Here is a 21362-nt window from a genome sequence, read left to right on the forward strand (position 1 = left end):
ACATAATACAGTTATCAGGCATGTGATTCTTCTGCTAATTCTCAGAATTCCGCCAATCTCAAGTCATCGATTCACAGACTTCCGTGAACCAATAATTTATATTCCAACAATTTTCTTTTTAGAGTTCCACTAATCTAAAATTTAAATTTTGTTTCTTATGCAAAATTTCGTTAATGAAACATTTATACCACCCTTACAAGCACCCCCTTCTCTTTTTTTCCCTAAGTTTGAATTCACGCGCAGTAACTTCTTTTTTTTTTTTTTTTTAATGCAGATTTGCTAGAGAAAAGCGAAATTTCAGATAAATTTTGTGAAAACAAGACTGAAAAAAAATTACCTAATAACTTCGGCCAGAATTAATGAACTTCTGAAGCAAATACAAAAGGTTAAAGCTGATAATCTAAAAAGTAATTCCAGAATGGCAAACATTTAAATGATTATTCACAAGAAAAAACTTTTTTTTTCTTCATTTTTCTTTAAACTTTAATTTTAATAAGTGGCAAATAAGTAACAGTAGAATCATTAAATCAATGTGATATAATTGCCCCCTTTTCTTAGCCACATTTAGATCGAATTTTTAATGTAATATTACAACATGGAAATTTCGAATCCATCATTTTAACACGCTTGATACCATAATTAATCAGTATTTATTTTCTTTTGCAATTAATGCAATCAATTTTCCCATTGTATTCAAAATCCCGATATTATTATGACACACAAAATTAAATTCTTTTATTTATTAGTCACTTTTGATGTGGCGATACGATTGTTTTTCCGATCGAGTAATTGCTACTGATAACCACATGGTTTTATAAGTACTAATATTTTCATACAATATTATTGAGAAACGAGAAATTGGAATCTCATATTTGTGCAATTACTTTTTTAAGCGCTTGATTTACATCAAATTCAATGTGGTGCTTCGATCAAGTATTTTCCATTGCCAATTTCAATCAATTTTCTGGCTGTTGTTACTACTGGTTTTCGCCTTTTTTTAAAAAAAAAATTTGGAAGAAAATCTCAATATTTGTAATCTATTATATATAATTCTCTTATGTGGCTCCCAAATTTTGGCTGTATTTCTTTTCCGCCGGTGGCAACGTTTGCTTTGTTTTGTTTACGTTACTATTTCTCTTACACGGCGAATCGACCAATGATTGCCGCTAAAAATGTCACATGCCAAATCTAGCCGAGGTGGCTCAACATGTAGCTCTTTTAAAAACGGAAACTGANTCTTTTCTAGAATGTATTCTTTTCAAAGAATGAAGTCAATGGGAGCATGGCTGACAACCAGCGAAAGTGTCATCCTTGGCTTAGTTGGTGATTACACTCATCCAAATTTTAAAGAAGTTCAGAAATTGATTAGAGAACTGCCTCCTGATAGTGGTTTACTCTCATTTGTACCACATTTAGGGTAAAGAAGGTATATTCATTTTACTTGTTGGGTGTATTTAGTTTATTTGTTTATAAATTCACAACAACTAATTTAAAGCATACTAATTTCATATACTAATTTGTTTTTGAAGTAATTTTGCCCACCATCATATTAAACTATAACAAGTTTAAATGGGAAATCTCATTAAAGCACGTTAGTTTTCATAAATTGCATTGGTATTTTGAAATTAATAACGATACATAATACAGTTATCAGGCATGTGATTCTTCTGCTAATTTGCAGAATTCCGCGAATCTCAAGTCATCGATTTGCAGGCTTCCGCGAATCAATAATTTATATATTGCTAGTTCCGCTAATCTAAAATTTAAAGTTTTTTTTTTTTTTTCAAATTTCGCTTACGAAATATGTATACCACTCTTACAAGCACTCCCTTGTTTTTTTTTCGTAAGTTTTTATTCAGGCGCAATAACTTCTTTTTTTTTTTAATGCAGATTTGCTAGAGAAAAACAAAACTTCAGATAAAGTTCGTGAAAACAAAACTGAAAAAAAAATTGCATCATGACTTGAGCTAGAATTAATGAACTACTAACGATAATACAAAAGTTTAAAACTGATAATCTGAAAAGTAATTCCGGAATGGCAAACATTTAAATAATTGTTCGCTGGAGAAAAAAAAACTTCTTTTTTATTTTTTTTAATTTAAATTTAAATTTTAATAAGTGGCAAATAAGTAACAGTAGAATCATTAAATCAATGTGGTATAATTGCCCCCTTTTTTAATTGCCCATATTTAGATTGAATTTTTCATGCAATATTACAACATGGAAATTTCGAATCCAGCATTTTAACACGCTCAATACCATCATAAATTGATATTTTGGTCTTTTTCTCTTTTGCAGTTAATGCAATTGATTTTTCCCATAGTTTTTTAAATTCCGATATTATTACGACATGTAAAATTAAATTCTTGTATTTATTAATGACTTTTAATGCGGCAATATGATTGTTTCTTCGATCTTCTTTTCTAGTTATTGCTACTGATATCCATGTGGTTAAGTCCTAATATTTTCGTACATTATTATTAAGAAACGAGAAATTCGAATCTCACATTTGTGCAATTACTTTTTTACGCCCTTGATTTGCAGTAAATCCAATGTGGTGTTTCGATTGAGTATTTTCTATTGCTTATTTCAATCAATTACCTGGCAGTTATTGCTACTGATTTTCGCTTTTTTATTTAGAAAAATCTCGATATTTTTAATATGATATAATTTATTACAAAACTTGAATCTGGAAACGTACATTTAATGAACCTTTTTCTGACACGTCTGGTTCATGTAATTTCATCGTGGTACACGTGGTTTCATCAATCTTTTTTCAATTATTGCTGTGAATTTCACAAAATTTTAAAAAAAAATTCTCAATGCAATGCAAAGTGGGAAAAGGAGGGATGTGTATATTTTTAATATATGTATTCTTTTATGTGTTGAAGTGAAAAAAATTATTTGATAAAAAACCTTTTCTTCTTAAATTTTGCAAATGTTACTTTTTGCACAAAAGTTTTTATTTATCTCTGAACAAAAAGAAATAAAAAATTTCAGTACTACAAAAAAAATTTACACATTAAAAAAAATTTAAGATCATTTCACATTTCTTCTTTCAACAATCACATGTCTGAGATTTATATTACATCAAAGCTCAGTAAATGCCCATATTATGAAACTTTTACATTTATTAGCATGTTTGTACTTTTTCATATTATATTTATTATTAAAAAAATCATAATGATTATATTTTCAAGCTTCTTTAAAAAATTCACCTCCTAATGGATCTTTCGTTATCTTTTATTATCATTGTTGTTATTATTTTTCTTAGTTTTCCCATCATGTGGCAAAGTTTTAATATTCTCCGACTCATTTATTGAAATTTTAACACATAACATCATTGCATTAAAAATGTTCTGGAAGTTTTTTTCTTTCTTTTTATTTCAGTCATCCAGTTAATTTTGTTTTTTAAGTTTCAATATTACTTGAGGATGAATTTAATCTATTTCATTGATCAATATACAAAATAGATAAATAGTCTTAAGTGTTTCAATAGTAAAAAACAGATAAATAGTCCAGGTGTTTTATACTGGATAAATACAGTACTTCATAATTGAGGTTAACTTACAAGGGTGGACTAATTGATAAGTTTTATTATACTTTTTCATTAAATTTTTTTTATTTTTTATGATTAAAAAAAACCGTACATCACAAAATATTTGTTGTTTACATCTTAATTACTGATATTCATAAAAATCATTTCAGTTAGTAGTCAACAGCTTTCCTTTTAATATAACTGATAGTATAAAATATCTTGTTTTTTATTTCAGACTTAGCAAAATTTGAAGAATTGATCAGAAAAAGTACAGGATACTTGGATGTTTTGAAAGGTTTATGAATTATTCAAACTATATATACTATGATTAGAATCTTTTACTGGAACATTACCTATCATAAGAAATGTGTTTTTATTTTTGTTATTAAATATGTTGTTAATTTCCTGTAGAAAATTAAAGACAATGTTTTTTCATATGTATATATCTGTGTGTGGGGGCGAGTGAGTGATATATATGTATATATAAACAGTGAAACCTCTTGTGGACACTCCTGCAAAACCAATGCCTCTCAATATGGACATATTTTTAATTCCCTGGGAATCTTCTATGAATAAACCATTATTTACATGAGTCTTTTTTGCCCTGAAACATTATTTTCTATCTCTTCAAACCGAACATTAATTTTCTAAATTTGAAGGAAAAAAACTATTTTTACTTTAAATTAGAAGAAAAAAATCTTTTCACCATTTTTAAAGCATGTAAATTTTTTACCTTATCCATTACTTCAAATATTTTTAAGCTATTTCACTACTAAAGAATCAATGTTCTCCTGTCATTTTGCCTTATCTTTGTAAAGAAAGGAGAGAAAATGATACTGCTCTTATGAAATAAATCGGTCAACACTTTTTATGTGGCCCCTCAAGTTGAAAATATCTTTAATTTTCTTATTAATTTGAAGACAGTATTTAACACAGCTGGGATGAAAAAGAGAACAGAAGTATAATCTTTGAGGTGAGAAATGAAACATTTAGTCAGACACTTGATAGATGATCAATTGTGAATAATCAACTCCATAGGTCGTCATGACTTACAGCTATGCATTGCTTTTTTTTTTCTTCTATGAATCGTGTGAGGTTTACTTTCAAGAAGATATTAACCATGTTCCCCATCAAGTGATAGGTGTTTGGGGATGTAAACCTAATAATTAAAATGGACTGTGGACTAAAAGCTCCTATTCCGTATCATATGTCTAACTTGAGTATCTGCTCTAATTGGAAAATTATATTCATTTATCTGTAGCTGCATCTGGAATTATGTATTTGTATCAAACTTCTTTATATATTATTTTTTATCTTTTTTAAAGTTCCGTGTAAATTTGAGAGCAAAATTTCCCAAAAGTACATTTATCTAACATTTAACTTAGAATATACAGCAATGCAATACTTAATATATAAAACTTTAATCATCAATTTCTAGAAATCTATATCAATACAAGTAAATTTCTCTATATGCTTTTGAATCAATTTAATGTAATTGACAATTTAAATTTTTATCAATTTAGAACAAATTTTAGAAATAGATTTGTATCACAAATGAAATGGTACTTTTGTGTTTTATATTTAATCAGACATCTGTGAAAAAATAACGGAAATTACATTAAAAAAAATTTAATCGAACAAACATTGAAATAATAAATAAGAATATATATAAAACTCTTGTGAAATAAAACACCATTTGCTAAATATAAATTATTGATGCTATATAAATTAAATGTAGCAAAAGTATTCATTGTCTTAATATTATTTAAATTTTCTTTATTACAAACTTGGCTTCAAAAATATTTCTAAAGTTTCTGTTTAATTTATTTTGTTATGGCAATTTTAAACAATAATAATTAGGGAATGTTTGCAATTGATATTTTAAAAAAATAATATTAAATTCAGTTATAATCTTTTAAATGGTATTTGAATAGAGTGTAATTAAATAATATATAATATTTTACTTGCTCTAAATCCCAAATTAAGTATTTTTTTTTTAACAAAATTGGTTTTTAAATTCTGGTAACAGATCTCAATGTATTGTAATATGAGGGGCATACCATCAGATATGTTAATTAATTTTTGCAGATGATATCTTAACAGATTATATCAGATACAAAAAATGCCTTATTTCACTGAATAAACATAGGTTTATACTACAGATTTATATTTTTGATACTTCTTCATATTTGATGTATTAGTCAAATCTAAAATATTTCGATGATTCCATTCTGTTCGGATCACGATTCTATTCAAAATGAAACTGACTGAAAACGGGTCAGAAGATGTATTCCATTAAATTAAATGATTGTGTTAAATTCATTATTGTTTAAATAAAAACTTATTTAACTTAATACACATATTTTGCATGATTAAATTATTTTTTTTTTTCTAAACACTGCTTTATTTTTATAGATAGTGGTTCTAAAAATTTTTTGGAAAAAATAATATTTGCAAAATTGCAAGAAATATCTATATTTAATCATAATTATCTTGATTTTTGTTGGAATAGTCAAATTTAAAATATTTCCTTTCCTTCTTTATTCGTAAGTTTGTGTAAAGTTCAACCATCCATTATCTTAGATTAAATAAAAGTTTGATCGTCGACCAGAGCAAACTCTTCATCATGTCAGATATAAGAAAAACCAATTTTATACAAAAATGTGTGTTTTAGATTCAGGTTCATTTATATAAATGGAAAACACTATTTCATTGAAAACTAAAGTTGAATCAGTTTTATACAAAAGAATTTTGTTTTATTATGAAGAAAGCCTAATATTCGAAAAAGATTTCCATCATAATTATGTTTTAATGAGATGGTTTCTTTATATTTTTTGATAGTAGCTACAAATAATACATACGCAAATATCCAAATTTTCAATTTCTTTTATTTAAAAAAATATAAAAAGGAACAAAAATTAAATTTGAAATTCGAACTAAAAGTTAAATTGGAGGAAATAAATTGTTTGAAAAATATTTCTTCTCGTAGTTAAGAAATATGACAACGGTAGAAAAGTAAACATACTTTAAACAAAATGTTGTACAATAAACTAAAACGTAAATTTTTTAAGCATCTTAAGTTAATATCTAAGATTGAATTACTATAGTGACAGTCAAAATTAAAGAAGAAAAAACAAGGGCTCTCTGAAGAAAACTGATGTGACTTATGCATGGGTGAAGGATTGGGTGGACATAAGCATGGAAGAAGAGTATTTCCTACTAAGGAGGAATGGGCTTAAAAAATTACCAAAAACATATTAACGATTATTTGAACTGCCCTATATAACTGGAAAATCTATCCTCAATAAAAAATTTTACCAATCTGTTATAAAATTATTTTCATTGCCTAAATACATGTGTTACAGATTAGTTAAATTTTTTTGGTGTTTTTTACTCATATAAATTTGTAAACTGAAAAGAGAAGGGGTTAAAATGCATCTGCATGAAGCATTTTATTAAAGAAATTATTGAAAGCCTCTGCACTGTAAAAAAAAATTACAAATTTTTTACTGACTAAACTCCTTACACTTTCAGACACCATAAAAAATTTGGTATCAAATTACGGAATAAAATACCAGCACTTTGGATGCATAATCTGTAAAATCCATTTTACCTCAAAATCTATTTTTACCGTACAATGCTATAAAGTAATTTTTACAGTAATATTTTTTTAATTAGTATAATTCAGTGAATTTAAGGTACTATAAAATATATGGTATATATGATTTTATTTCCTTAACATATTCTGTTAAAAATGAATTCTATGGTGACATGTATCGACAACCGCTAATTTTTACCGTAATTTGATGCGAAATGTTTTATAGTGTACCATTCTCTACAGTTCCACTCAACTTCTGCAGTAAACAATAAATGCATTTAAGATTTGTATTAAAATGTCAAGGTAACGTTTTTTTCAACTGATATGACAACTATTTCAGAAATGTTGACAGATAAAAATTTATATAAATCATTTTTCATTTATTAAATTTTTCCTGAATTATTCAACAAATGTTTAAATTTTGTATTTTTCAAGCAACTGATGCATATTATTATTTTTTTTTTTTTGAAAACTATTGATGTTGCAAAACTTAATAGTTTAAACTTTTTTTATACCATTTTTAAATTAAATGATGAAATATTTCTTTGTAATTATAAGAAATTATTTTTTAATTAATGTTTCTTTAGGTAAGGGTTCCAAAGGTGGGTACTCAACTTTTTATATTTGGTTAATTAATTTTGAAGATATATTGATAAACTCTTACAATATAGCAATCTAAACTTATTGCAAGTAAGATCAAAATCCAGCTCTTTTCAACGACAGTTCAGTGCCTTAACCACTCAAACATCTTGACTTCTTAAAATGTTTACAAAACTAATGCCTTAGTTTGTATTTTAGCACAAAGGTTGCCCACTTTGTGTATTCTTAAAATGTTACTAAGTAATTTTCATGGAAATTCCGAGTCTAAGTTAATCCTTAATAGTTTTCTATTTACATTCGAAAAGAAAAAAATTTACAGATTTTTGTACATGTGTATTTGTGAAAGACGAGTATCATGTCATAAGCGAAAACAACATTTAACAGTTAAGATGTGTTGAAAGAAAAAAGATTTCTGAAGATTAGACAATTTCAAAGATAAAATGGAGGTAATTGATTGAATTTACTGTATTTCTTCTAAAAGGTTGCTTGAATGTATATCTCTACAATTTTTATGTCTTTAAGCAACTGTCACCACAGCCTCAAAAAATTTTTAAAAAAATCTCAAGTAGCACAACTTGAAATCCATTAGATTAAGCATTAGAAAATTTTGTATCTTTTTAAGAAAATACTTTGGTATCAAAATATTATTGTCACCGTCCTAATTTTTTTCGAATACTTATAGATTAATGAAGTTTTTAATTGCACTGCGCAATTTAATTTTGGAAAACCAGCAACAGTTATGTAACTCTTTTAAATATGATCTTTTGTAATTACCTAATTCTTGTCTTATATTTGTAGATGGACAATATGCCTAACTTTCTTTTAAATCTCTAATTAAATTTGATTCAATTAAACTGTAAAATTGTGTTTGCTTACGAGTGAATATCAGTCCATGACTGCTACTTTATTTTTTGTCAATTTATTGGAACTAAGTCCTGCTACGGATAATACAGATATAAGGCGCAAATTATCTAGAAAGAACTGAACAAGCAGTTCAGAGAATTGAGGAACAATACAAATCAGTTAGTAAAAATTAATTTAAATCAGCTATGGAATCTATTGTACTGCATTTCATTGTTTATAAGCAAACTTTAGGCAAAATATATTACTTGAATTAGCTAAGTGATATAAATTGAACTCCATCGGCAATTTCTAGTGTTAGCGAGAAATTGGAGAAGTCCCTGAGGTTAAAAAAATTTGTTCGACTTATTGAATTATTTTGGCACACACAATAGTTACGTACATTTTTAATAAAAATTATTTTCAATAATTGTGAATAATAAGAAGAATAAAAAATAACAAAGCTTTAAACATGTTTCATTTATCAGTGTTGATTTTACATGCATATAATAATTTTTAATAAATAAAGATAAGGCTTGCAATCAAAGGTGGTAAAATGCGATTGTCATGCAGTTGGTGATGTTCTATAATTTTATAGTCACACAGTTTTTGTAATGATGGATTTGGAAAATCACTTATTTTTCTTACATTCCGGTTGCTCTTAACTGATTTAAGATTTTTAAAATCTAGTAAAGTCTTCAGTTTTTAGAGCCACACAGTCAGAAATTGGCCAAATATTTGTGAGTCTTTCAATTTGGAAATGCATACTTTTGGAATGACAAAATCAGGAGTTTTCGTCTAGTTGGAGAATCTTTAGTCGGTTAATACATTTTTTTTAGACTCACACAGATAGGAAAAGTCACACAATCGGGGAATGTATGTTTTTGTAGTCACATATTCGAAATTTTTTGTCATAGTCGGGAAATGTCACAGTCAGGATAAGTCCCATACTCAGGAATTGCATACTTTCAGAGTCGCAAAGTCTGGAAATTGGTACTTTCAGAGTCACAAATTTGAGAAATTTTGTCTAAGTTCGGTAGTCATAAGTCGGGAAATGTCTAGTTTCGGGTTCACTCTGTCTTTTAATATTTCCTCATGAAACACCCAGTAAATAGGCGTCTCACAAAGTAACGGAGACTTTTTCTCTCTTTCTTCCTCGCCTTTTCTCTTTTCTCAGCAAAATCTGGATTTTGAGCCAATTTATCTTCCAGAACTTTTGTCAATTGAGAAAAATCTCCGCAACTGTTAGAAATAATCCATTTATTGTTAAACAATCTACAAGAAAGTTATTTGTGTGCTTAAATTTATATCAGATTTTAATTATTTTGTTTATTAATCATGCACGTGAAAGAATTGCAAGAGATATTGTTAAAAAAAAAGAAGAATTTTATTAATAATTACGTTAACTAATAAGCTTGACAAAGTATTTTTAGAAAGAACGTTGCATTATTTCTTATTATAACAAAATCCAAAGTTGATCTAATCTTAACCCTGTTCTTAATCAATATCTTATTCTTATCATAAATTTTTTTTAATGTTCACAGTACATCTGAATTTATTATTCAAAATCAAAAAATCTAACCAATTGGAAAAACATGCACAATAAATTATACAATTAAATACAAAGTAATTTAAAAAAGATTTATTGGTGAATAATAGCTGCGTACCTTGATGTTTCATTTTTAAAGTGTAACGGAAAAAGTCACAATTTGTAACCAAACAACCTCCTATATTGCAGTGTCTTATTTTAAATACACAATTAATTAGTCCCAACAGTACTTGAAATTGCTTACTTTCTCTGAATTAACTTAAAATTTTTAGGACAGATTAGAATTTTTACCCTTCCGAATATAGATAGTTGTCATGCTGAAATCAGAAAAATTCAAATATATATACAGGATTATTCATAATTCCCTCCGGGGTTTCGAAGAGAGAAAAAAAAGAAGACGAATAAGAAAAAAAGAAACATATGAAATTATTCCGAAACTATTCAAGTTTTACTTACATACATTACAGGTGTTCTATGTGTGAACCCTTGGTCACACGGCATACATCAATGCGATAGTCCAGTTCCTGCCCGGAGAGAATTATGAATAACCCTGTATATATATATTCTAGACACCATTAATCTTTAAGAGCTATTTTTTTTAAATAATTTTTTTAAAAATATTTAAATTGTTTCCTTTGTTTACCGAATGAATACATCATGCTCGTTTGTCCATGAAAAATATCATACTTTTAGTCAATGTATAAAATGCAAAAAATTAAAGAAGATGTTTTTTTAATACTTTACCATGTGCATAAATTGTGTCAATAAATTTAATAAAAAAATTTTTCTCTAAACTTTGCTCGTATTGCCAATTTATACTTCTTAAAAGCATATTTGATTACTATTTATAATTTCCTTAGTTTAAAAAGAAGACGTGGTATTTAATAATTTAATTATGAAAAATACTTTTAAAGCACATAGATAATCATATAAGTGGTTTAAATTCACATTCAAAGAAATGCACTTATTTAAATAAGATCGATAGCAATTAATAGATACCTCTTTAATCCAACCACAATATCCAGTGATTCTTTCACTTCATTAGCCTTGGCCAATATTTTCCTTTCCCTCGAATCAATCTCGAAGTACCAATGGCCACTTCTATCACTACTAAAATTAAAGAAGAAAATTAATTTAATATTAAAATTTATGTGCTTTTAGCTAAAAAGAGAAGAAATAAAAACTTGAACACATTATTAACTTTTAACTTTAAGGTGTAAAAGCTGTCAACAGATCTTTTGATAGAAAGTAAAATTGATCTATTGAGATCATGTCTTCTAGATTGTGGTTACAATCCCTATTTTGGATAATAAAGTAGATAAATTGATGATACATTCTTATTTAAAAAATATATTTACATTAAACGGAATTGCATTCAGTTAATAAAATAAAATTATGAGTATTTATGGACAGTAAGAAGGAGTTACGCAAAACTACGTAAGTGCAGAAAATCGGGTTTTGGATTAAAATACTGCCACTATTTAACATAAATCTGATGAAAATGGAAGCGGAAAATATCCATTCTATTTGAAGATGAATGAAATAGAATGTAGGTTATTTGTTTCACGAAGAAAATAATTAAAAAAATTCGAATAAAATAAAATTATCATTTAGGACCATGAAATTTTAAATCTTTTGTATTAACTTATTGAAGACTCATTTTATGTAAGTTTAAAATATGATTTTAATTACCCATCCATATCAACCATCTCTTTTTCAAGAATCACTTGTGACTCTTTAGGCTCAATATCTGCCTGCAATTCCTCCATTGTTTCGCTGAAAATAAAAGAATTTAGTGCATGGGATAATTACCTCAAGATTAACAAATGCCTTCCCTGTTAAAATGAGTTTCTCAAATTCGTGAAAAAATGTGATAGAATAGCTCCAAAAAATATATATAATTTAAATGGAAAACTCCATGTATAGTGACATGTTCAAAAGAACATCTATGAGAACCCATCTTCATTTGTAAATAAACATGGCGGCTAAGTAGAACTAAATATAGTAGATTGTAAAATAATTTTAGAATGGAGGTAAGTGCAATAAACTATTATCAAATTAGACTTTTTTTTCCGATTATTTAATCGTTATAAACAAATAAAATTTGAATCTTGTCACATTTGATGATGATTTTACATTTTGCCATGATGCATCAAAATAAATATACACCCTGTTTTAATTTTAACCATGCCTCTTTACCGGTATTGAATGCGTGAGTATTAAAATTCGACTATATTTATTTTGAGAAAGTCTTTTTTAACAGTATTTGCTTGAAATATTTACTTATCAAAAAGTAAAATTATTAGCTTTTTAAACCATTTTCATGCGTTACACGTTTATGCTTCATGTTAATTTTTTTAAATTCATGTTGGTCAGACCAGAACAAATTCATTTAGTTCGTACTTTTTAAATAAATTCTAAGTATATATTTTCTATTCATTCCACTACGAAAGTTTACATGCAAAAAAGTAGCATTTGTTTTAAAAATTACAACGTTTATAAAATTTTGTTTAAAATACTTAATTTCAATAATATTTAAACTACCTATTCTCTATAGCAATATCTTCGCCATCAGATGAAGATGACTCTTTTTGCTCTATTTCAGCACCCATTTCAACCAAGTCATCCCTAAAGATAAAAAAATAAAATTACTATATTATATAGTGAACACGTCAAGCTTTACATATGCTTAACATGCAGCATAATTGCATGTTTTTTAATAACATGAATTGAATCATACTTTTCTGAATTTTGTACAATTTATTTTAATTCATATAACTCTGATTATCATAAATTATTTCAATTTACATTTCTTAAAAAGAATTCTACACAGCTATTTTCTTAAGTTTCCACAATGAAAATCAGCATTCAAAAGCAGCAACATAAATACAATTCAATATATGATATAAAAAATCGCTAAATATTTAAAATCTAACTAAAGACAATAAATACGATATCAAAAAATGAAACTTAAACAGATTACCTATCCAAAATTTCAACCTCTTCGTCATCAGTTGTAGATGACTCAGAATGCTCTATTTCAGCACTCAATTCTTCCATATCATCGCTAAAGGTGAAAAATGAAATTATCACATTATATTGTTGCTTCAATTNTTTTTAATTAGTATAATTCAGTGAATTTAAGTTACTATTAAATATATGGTATATATGATTTTATTTCCATAACATATTCTGATAAAAATGAATTTTATGGTGACATGTATCAACAACCTGATTGTCGTTAATTTTTATCGCAATTTGATGCAGAATGTTTTACAGTATACCATTTTCTACATTTCCACTCAACTTCTGCAGTAAACAATAAATCCAGGTAAGGTTTGTATTAAAATGCCGAGGTACGTTTTTTTTCTTCCAACTGATATTACGACAATTTCGAAAATGACAAATAAAAATTTATATAAATCATTTTTCATTTATTATATTTTTCCTGAGTTATTTAACACATGTTTAAATTTTGTATTTTTCAAGTAACTAATGTATTTTTTCTGTAAAACATAGATGTTGCAAAACTTAATAGTTGAAACTTTTTTTTATACTATTTTTAAATTAAATGATATTATTTTTGTTGTAATTATAAGACATCATTTTTTGACTAATTTTCCTTTAGGTAAGAGAGTTCCAAAGGTGGATACTCAACTTTTTTGATTTGGGTAATTGATTTTGAAGATATATTGACAAACTCTTACGATACAGCAATCTAATATTACTGAAAGCAGCCACTAGAGATCGAAAATAAGCTCTTCGCCCGAGTCTAAGTTAATCGTTAATAGTTCTCTATTTACATTCGAAAAGAAAAAAAATTACCGATTTTTAGATGTGTGTATTTGGAAGAGACGAATATCATGTCATAAGCGAAAAAACAACATTTGACAGTTAAGATGTGTCGAAAGAAAAAAGGCTTCTTCAGATTAGGCAATTTCAAGGATTAAATGGAACAAATATATTGTATTTCTTCTGAGAGGTTGATAAAAGACGCAAGTTATCTGGAAAGAACTGAACAAGCAATTCAGAGAATTGACGAACAATGCAAAGCAGGTATAAAAAACTAATTAAAATCAGCTATGAAATTTATTGTAGTATATTTCATTGTTTATGAACAATCGTGAGACAAAAGGTATTTCTGGAATTAGCTAAGTGATATAAATTGAACTGCGTCGGCAGTTTCTAGTTTTAGCGATTAATTGGATAAGTCCCTGAGGTTAAAAAAATGTGTTCGACTTATTAAATTCACACAGTAGTAATATACATTTTTAATAAAAATTAATTTCAATAATTCTGAATAATAAGAGTAATAAAACATAACAAAGCTTTAAACATGTTTCATTTATTGTTCTTAGTGTTGATTTTACATGCATAAAATAATTTTTAATAAATAAAGATAAAACTTGCAATTAAAGGTGGTAAAATTCGGTTGTCATGCAGTTGGTGATGTTGTATAATTTTGGAGTCACACAGTTTTTGTAATGATGGATTTGGAAAATCACTTTTTTCTCTTACATTCGGCTGCTCTTAACTGATTTAAGATATCGTAAAGTCTTCAGTTTTTAGAGTCAGACAGTCGGAAATTGTCCAAATATTTGTGAGTTTTTCAATTTGGAAATGCATACTTTTGGAATGACAAAATCAGGCGTTTTCGTCCAGTTGCAGAGTCTTTAGTTAGTTAATACGTAGTATTAGACTCACACAGGTAGGTAAAGACACACAATCGGGAAATGTATGCTTTTGTAGTCACATATTCGGAAATTTTTCGTCATGATCGGGAATTGTCACAGTCAGGAAAAGTCCAATACTCAGGAATTGTAAACTTTCAGAATCACTAAGTCTGGAAATGGGTACTTTTGGAGTCACAATTTGAGAAATTTTGTCGAAGTTCGGTAGTCGTAAGTTGGGAAATGTCTAGTTTCGGGTTCACTCTGTTTTTTAATATTTCCTCATGAAACACCCACTAAATAGGCGTCTCACAAAGTAACGGAGACTTCTCCTCTCTTTCTTTCTCGCCTTTTCTCTTTTCTCAGCAAAATCTGGGTTTTGGGCCAATTTTTCCTCCAGATTTTTTGTCAAAAGAGAAATATCTCCCCAACTGTAAGGAATAATATATTTATTGTTAAACAATCCACAAGAAAGTTATTTGTGTACGTAAATTTATATCAGACTTTAATTATTTTGTTTATTAATCATGCATGTGAAAGAATTGCAAGAGATATTGTTAAAAAAAAAGAGAAGAATTTTATTAATATTTACGTTAACTAATAAGCTTGACAAGGTATTTTTAGAAAGAACGTTGCATTATTTCTTATTATAACAAAATCCAAAGTTCATCTAATCTTGACCTTATCCTTAATCATTGAAATACCTTATTCTTATCATAAAATTTTCTTAATGTTACAATCACAGTACATTTGATTTTATTATCAAAATCAAAGAATCTAACGAATTGGAAAAACATGCACAATAAATTTTACATAATTAAATATAAAGTAATTTAAAAAAGAAAATTTAATTATGAACAATAGATATGATACCTAGATGTACCTTGATGTTTTATTTTTGAAGTGTAACGGAAAATATCGCAATTTGTAATCAAACAACCTTATATATTGCAGTGTTTTATTTTAAATACACTAATTAATTAGTCCCGACAGTACTAGAGTACTTTCTCTGAATTAACTTAAATTTTTAGAACAGATTAGAATCCCCCCCTTCCAAATATCGATAGTTGCCGTGCTGAAATCAGAAAAATTCAAATATATATAATGAATTCTTTTTACGTATTCTGGACACCATTTAAAATTTTGCTTTATGGTTGCATCTTTAAGAGCTATTTCTTTTAAATAATTTTTAAAAAACTATTTAAATTGCTTCTCATGTTTATTGAATGAATACATCATGCTCGATTGTCCATGGAAAACATCATACTTAGTTAGTCAATATATAAAATGCGAAAAATTAAAGAAAATGTATTTTTAATACTTTACCATGTGCATAAATAGTGTCCATAAATTTAATAAAAAAATTTTTCTCTGAACTTTTGCTCGTATACCCAATTTATACTTCTTAAAAGCATATTTGATTACTATTTATAACTTTTTTAGTTTAAAAAGAAGACGTGGAATTAAATAAATAAATCATAAAATATACTTTTAAAGCACATAGAAAATCATATAAGTGGTTTAAACTCACATTCAAAGAAATGCACTTATTTAAATAAGATCGATAGCAATTAATAGATACCTCTTTAATCCAACCACAATATCCAGTGATTCTTTCACTTCATTAGCCTTGGCCAATATTTTCCTTTCCCTCGAATCAATCTCGAAGTACCAATGGCCACTTCTATCACTACTAAAATTAAAGAAGAAAATTAATTTAATATTAAAATTTATGTGCTTTTAGCTAAAAAGAGAAGAAATAAAAACTTGAACACATTATTAACTTTTAACTTTAAGGTGTAAAAGCTGTCAACAGATCTTTTGATAGAAAGTAAAATTGATCTATTGAGATCATGTCTTCTAGATTGTGGTTACAATCCCTATTTTGGATAATAAAGTAGATAAATTGATGATACATTCTTATTTAAAAAATATATTTACATTAAACGGAATTGCATTCAGTTAATAAAATAAAATTATGAGTATTTATGGACAGTAAGAAGGAGTTACGCAAAACTACGTAAGTGCAGAAAATCGGGTTTTGGATTAAAATACTGCCACTATTTAACATAAATCTGATGAAAATGGAAGCGGAAAATATCCATTCTATTTGAAGATGAATGAAATAGAATGTAGGTTATTTGTTTCACGAAGAAAATAATTAAAAAAATTCGAATAAAATAAAATTATCATTTAGGACCATGAAATTTTAAATCTTTTGTATTAACTTATTGAAGACTCATTTTATGTAAGTTTAAAATATGATTTTAATTACCCATCCATATCAACCATCTCTTTTTCAAGAATCACTTGTGACTCTTTAGGCTCAATATCTGCCTGCAATTCCTCCATTGTTTCGCTGAAAATAAAAGAATTTAGTGCATGGGATAATTACCTCAAGATTAACAAATGCCTTCCCTGTTAAAATGAGTTTCTCAAATTCGTGAAAAAATGTGATAGAATAGCTCCAAAAAATATATATAATTTAAATGGAAAACTCCATGTATAGTGACATGTTCAAAAGAACATCTATGAGAACCCATCTTCATTTGTAAATAAACATGGCGGCTAAGTAGAACTAAATATAGTAGATTGTAAAATAATTTTAGAATGGAGGTAAGTGCAATAAACTATTATCAAATTAGACTTTTTTTTCCGATTATTTAATCGTTATAAACAAATAAAATTTGAATCTTGTCACATTTGATGATGATTTTACATTTTGCCATGATGCATCAAAATAAATATACACCCTGTTTTAATTTTAACCATGCCTCTTTACCGGTATTGAATGCGTGAGTATTAAAATTCGACTATATTTATTTTGAGAAAGTCTTTTTTAACAGTATTTGCTTGAAATATTTACTTATCAAAAAGTAAAATTATTAGCTTTTTAAACCATTTTCATGCGTTACACGTTTATGCTTCATGTTAATTTTTTTAAATTCATGTTGGTCAGACCAGAACAAATTCATTTAGTTCGTACTTTTTAAATAAATTCTAAGTATATATTTTCTATTCATTCCACTACGAAAGTTTACATGCAAAAAAGTAGCATTTGTTTTAAAAATTACAACGTTTATAAAATTTTGTTTAAAATACTTAATTTCAATAATATTTAAACTACCTATTCTCTATAGCAATATCTTCGCCATCAGATGAAGATGACTCTTTTTGCTCTATTTCAGCACCCATTTCAACCAAGTCATCCCTAAAGATAAAAAAATAAAATTACTATATTATATAGTGAACACGTCAAGCTTTACATATGCTTAACATGCAGCATAATTGCATGTTTTTTAATAACATGAATTGAATCATACTTTTCTGAATTTTGTACAATTTATTTTAATTCATATAACTCTGATTATCATAAATTATTTCAATTTACATTTCTTAAAAAGAATTCTACACAGCTATTTTCTTAAGTTTCCACAATGAAAATCAGCATTCAAAAGCAGCAACATAAATACAATTCAATATATGATATAAAAAATCGCTAAATATTTAAAATCTAACTAAAGACAATAAATACGATATCAAAAAATGAAACTTAAACAGATTACCTATCCAAAATTTCAACCTCTTCGTCATCAGTTGTAGATGACTCAGAATGCTCTATTTCAGCACTCAATTCTTCCATATCATCGCTAAAGGTGAAAAATGAAATTATCACATTATATTGTTGCTTTAATTTCAAGACATGATTTTGCTTAACTCAATTAATAGTAAAAAATTTATAATAACAAGTCTTTTTATTTATGAGAATTTAAGCATATTTTCTTGCACTTTACGTTCATAATCCTATAGGCCTTTTATATTTACATGTCTCATATAATAGCTAATTAATTTTATTTACATAATTTAAAATATTTTTGCTGATTCCAATATGAAAATATGTATGCAAAAGTAGAAACATCGCATATTATCCACGATAGATTTCTTTGACTTACATTTCTTTCTGTTACTAATAATATGAACTCTAATATAAAATTTCAAAAATTAAAAAATACAATTTTTTTTTGAAAAAAAAATTGCATTTGGCAGCATATCATACAAAAATGCCAAATGCAAAAAAAAATTTTTTTGAATTCCTTATCACTACAATTTTATTTTCTATTGCATGGTAGTATTTTGTGTACTAATAAACAGCAATTCTTTTTGGATATTTAAAGTAGTTTAAAATACAAATATTATGATCATTTAAAGATAATAACTTTATATAGTACCTATCATTAGCCTCCTCCTCATCAGAAGTCAAATTTGACTCCTCACACTCTACCTCACTCTCAACCTCCAGCATTTCGTAGCTGAAAAAAGAAAGAAAACAATATATTTACAGATTAGATATTTATAGACAAAATATTTAATTATCTCAAGAGGGTCATCTTTCACCAGTTTCTTGCTCGATTCATATTTAAGCCATTATAAAGACTAGTTTAATGTAAAGTTAATATTAATGAAATCAATTTTCTTAAAAATATCTCCTAACATATTTTTCATTTTTGTATTAACATTTTATATTTATATTTACATTTAATATTTTTTCTCCATATTCCAGATTCTAAGTACAAAATGTAATGTAATATTTTTTTTTCAAACAATGATATATAATCTAAATTATTTAAATGAGACGGTTTCTTTACACTTCTTGAAAAGAATTTTTTTTTGTATTTTTTTCTTTTATTTATTTTTTATTTATTTATTTTTCTTTTATTTATTTTTTAGTTTATTTATATATTTTTATTTTATTTATTTATTTTTATTTTATTTATAAGTTTTTATTTTATAAATTTTTTATTTTATTTTTTTATTTTATTTTTTTTAATTTATCGATTTATTTATTTATTTTTCAAACTTTAAAAAACTACCTTTTTTTTTTCCTAAAAGAAATTACACTATTTGGCAATCTAAATCAAATACTTACCCATCTGTTTCAGATGAACTACTGCTGGTGTCCTCAGCAAGAAATCCAGGCGCTAAAAATAGATTATTAATTAAATTTTAATTAAGCTTACTTTTGACTAAATTTAAATTTGGGTAACAGAAATATTTTATGATCATTAAACATATAATAACTGGATAATCAACCACAAACTGAAGAATTGTAACTAAATTTTCAAACAGAAATGGAATAATAGTAGCTAAATAACCTAGCTCATTTTATGAAAAGAAAACTATTTAATGTAGTTTTTAATTTATTATATAGTTAAAATATTATAGTTTTCAACTAAAATATAATTGCTTCAAATTAAAAAGGAATCTTAAAAAAAAATTTTTTTTTTAAAGTAAGGAATTTATTTAAAAGTAAGGAATCTTTTTATATGAATGCACATAGAACAACATTTTCTTTCTACACCCCTTTTTGATGAGCTTAATTTCTTTATTTAATGTATAATAATTTAAATGTTATGTGAACATTAGAAATACAAGTATTATTTCAATTCGGGGATCTCAAAATATCGTCGAACTATTAGTTATACCAATCATGCTTAATCAATGACTAAGTAATTACTTTTATTGTTGTGATAGGTGATTAGCCTAATATAGATATATATTATAGATCGAGTAGAAACCGGCTCTCGAAATGATATAATGACGAAAGATTCTTCAGTTTAAAATAAACTTACAATTTACATAAATTGAAGTATTTCCTCACACAAAACAATATAATAATCTTCTTTATATTTCTACGAATGCTAACTATTTCCAACAGGACTTGAATTGATCATTTTCTTGATATTTTTCTAAATGTATTTTTTCTACACTGAAAAATTCTGAATAAAATTACGGTACAATGAATGTATTGGTACTTTGGGTGCATTATCAGTAAAATACATGTTACACTAAAGCACATTTTTACCGTAAAATATTATGCCGTAATTTTTACAGTAATATTTATTTAATATAAATGATTCAATGATTTTACGGTAATAGTTATTNTATTTTATTATATAGTTAAAATATTATAGTTTTCAACTAAAATATAATTGCTTCAAATTAAAAAGGAATCTAAAAAAAAATTTTTTTTTGAAGTAAGGAATTTATTTAAAAGTAAGGAATCTTTTTATATGAATGCACATACAACAACATTTTCTTTCTACACCCCTTTTTGATGAGTTTAATTTCTTTATTTAATGTATAATAATTTAAATGTTATGTGAACATTAGAAATACAAGTATTATTTCAATTCGGGGATCTCAAAATATCGTCGAACTATTAGTTATACCAATCATGCTTAATCAATGACTAAGTAATTACTTTTATTGTTGTGATAGGTTCCTATTAGCCTAATATAAATATATATTATAGATCGAGTAGAAACCGGCTCTCGAAATGATATAATGATGAAAGATTCTTCAGTTTAAAATAAACTTACAATTTACATAAATTGAAGTATTTCCTCACACAAAACAATATAATAATCTTCTTTATATTTCTACGAATGCTAACTATTTCCAACAGGACTTGAATTGATCATTTTCTTGATATTTTTCTAAATGTATTTTTTCTACACTGAAAAATTCTGAATAAAATTACGGTACAATGAATGTATTGGTACTTTG

At 26.3% G+C, this 21362-nt stretch overlaps 1 protein-coding gene and 1 long non-coding RNA gene across 2 annotated transcripts; one reads left to right on the forward strand and one right to left on the reverse strand.

Annotated features, from left to right (window-relative positions):
• The first annotated feature begins 1242 nt into the window (after positions 1-1242).
• LOC139425349 (uncharacterized) lies at positions 1243-3973 on the forward strand. The gene is made up of 2 exons (XR_011636556.1): positions 1243-1426; positions 3774-3973. It is a non-coding gene; the product is annotated as an uncharacterized lncRNA (long non-coding RNA).
• A 5093-nt stretch (positions 3974-9066) lies between these two features.
• Positions 9067-12084, reverse strand: LOC139425488 (uncharacterized). Its single transcript, XM_071180497.1, has 3 exons — positions 11818-12084; positions 11125-11235; positions 9067-9818 (listed from the first exon to the last, which is right to left on the reverse strand). The coding sequence occupies exons 1-3, from the start codon at positions 11892-11894 to the stop codon at positions 9659-9661; spliced, it is 348 nt and encodes a 115-aa protein (XP_071036598.1). The 5' UTR covers positions 11895-12084; the 3' UTR covers positions 9067-9658.
• Positions 12085-21362: the final 9278 nt, after the last annotated feature.

Source organism: Parasteatoda tepidariorum, chromosome 4 (genome assembly GCF_043381705.1).
Source record: "Parasteatoda tepidariorum isolate YZ-2023 chromosome 4, CAS_Ptep_4.0, whole genome shotgun sequence".
In the NCBI taxonomy this organism is placed as follows: Eukaryota; Metazoa; Arthropoda; class Arachnida; order Araneae; family Theridiidae; genus Parasteatoda; species Parasteatoda tepidariorum.

Coding starts and splice junctions, on each gene's coding strand:
- LOC139425488 (XM_071180497.1), bottom strand. CDS start 11,894: ATGGAGGAATTGCAGGCAGATATTGAGCCTAAAGAGTCACAAGTGATT. Junction 11,236..11,817: donor GAGATGGTTGATATGGATGG/GTAATTAAAATC, acceptor CTTTAATTTTAG/TAGTGATAGAAGTGGCCATT. Junction 9,819..11,124: donor ATTGTGGTTGGATTAAAGAG/GTATCTATTAAT, acceptor TATTTCTAACAG/TTGCGGAGATTTTTCTCAAT.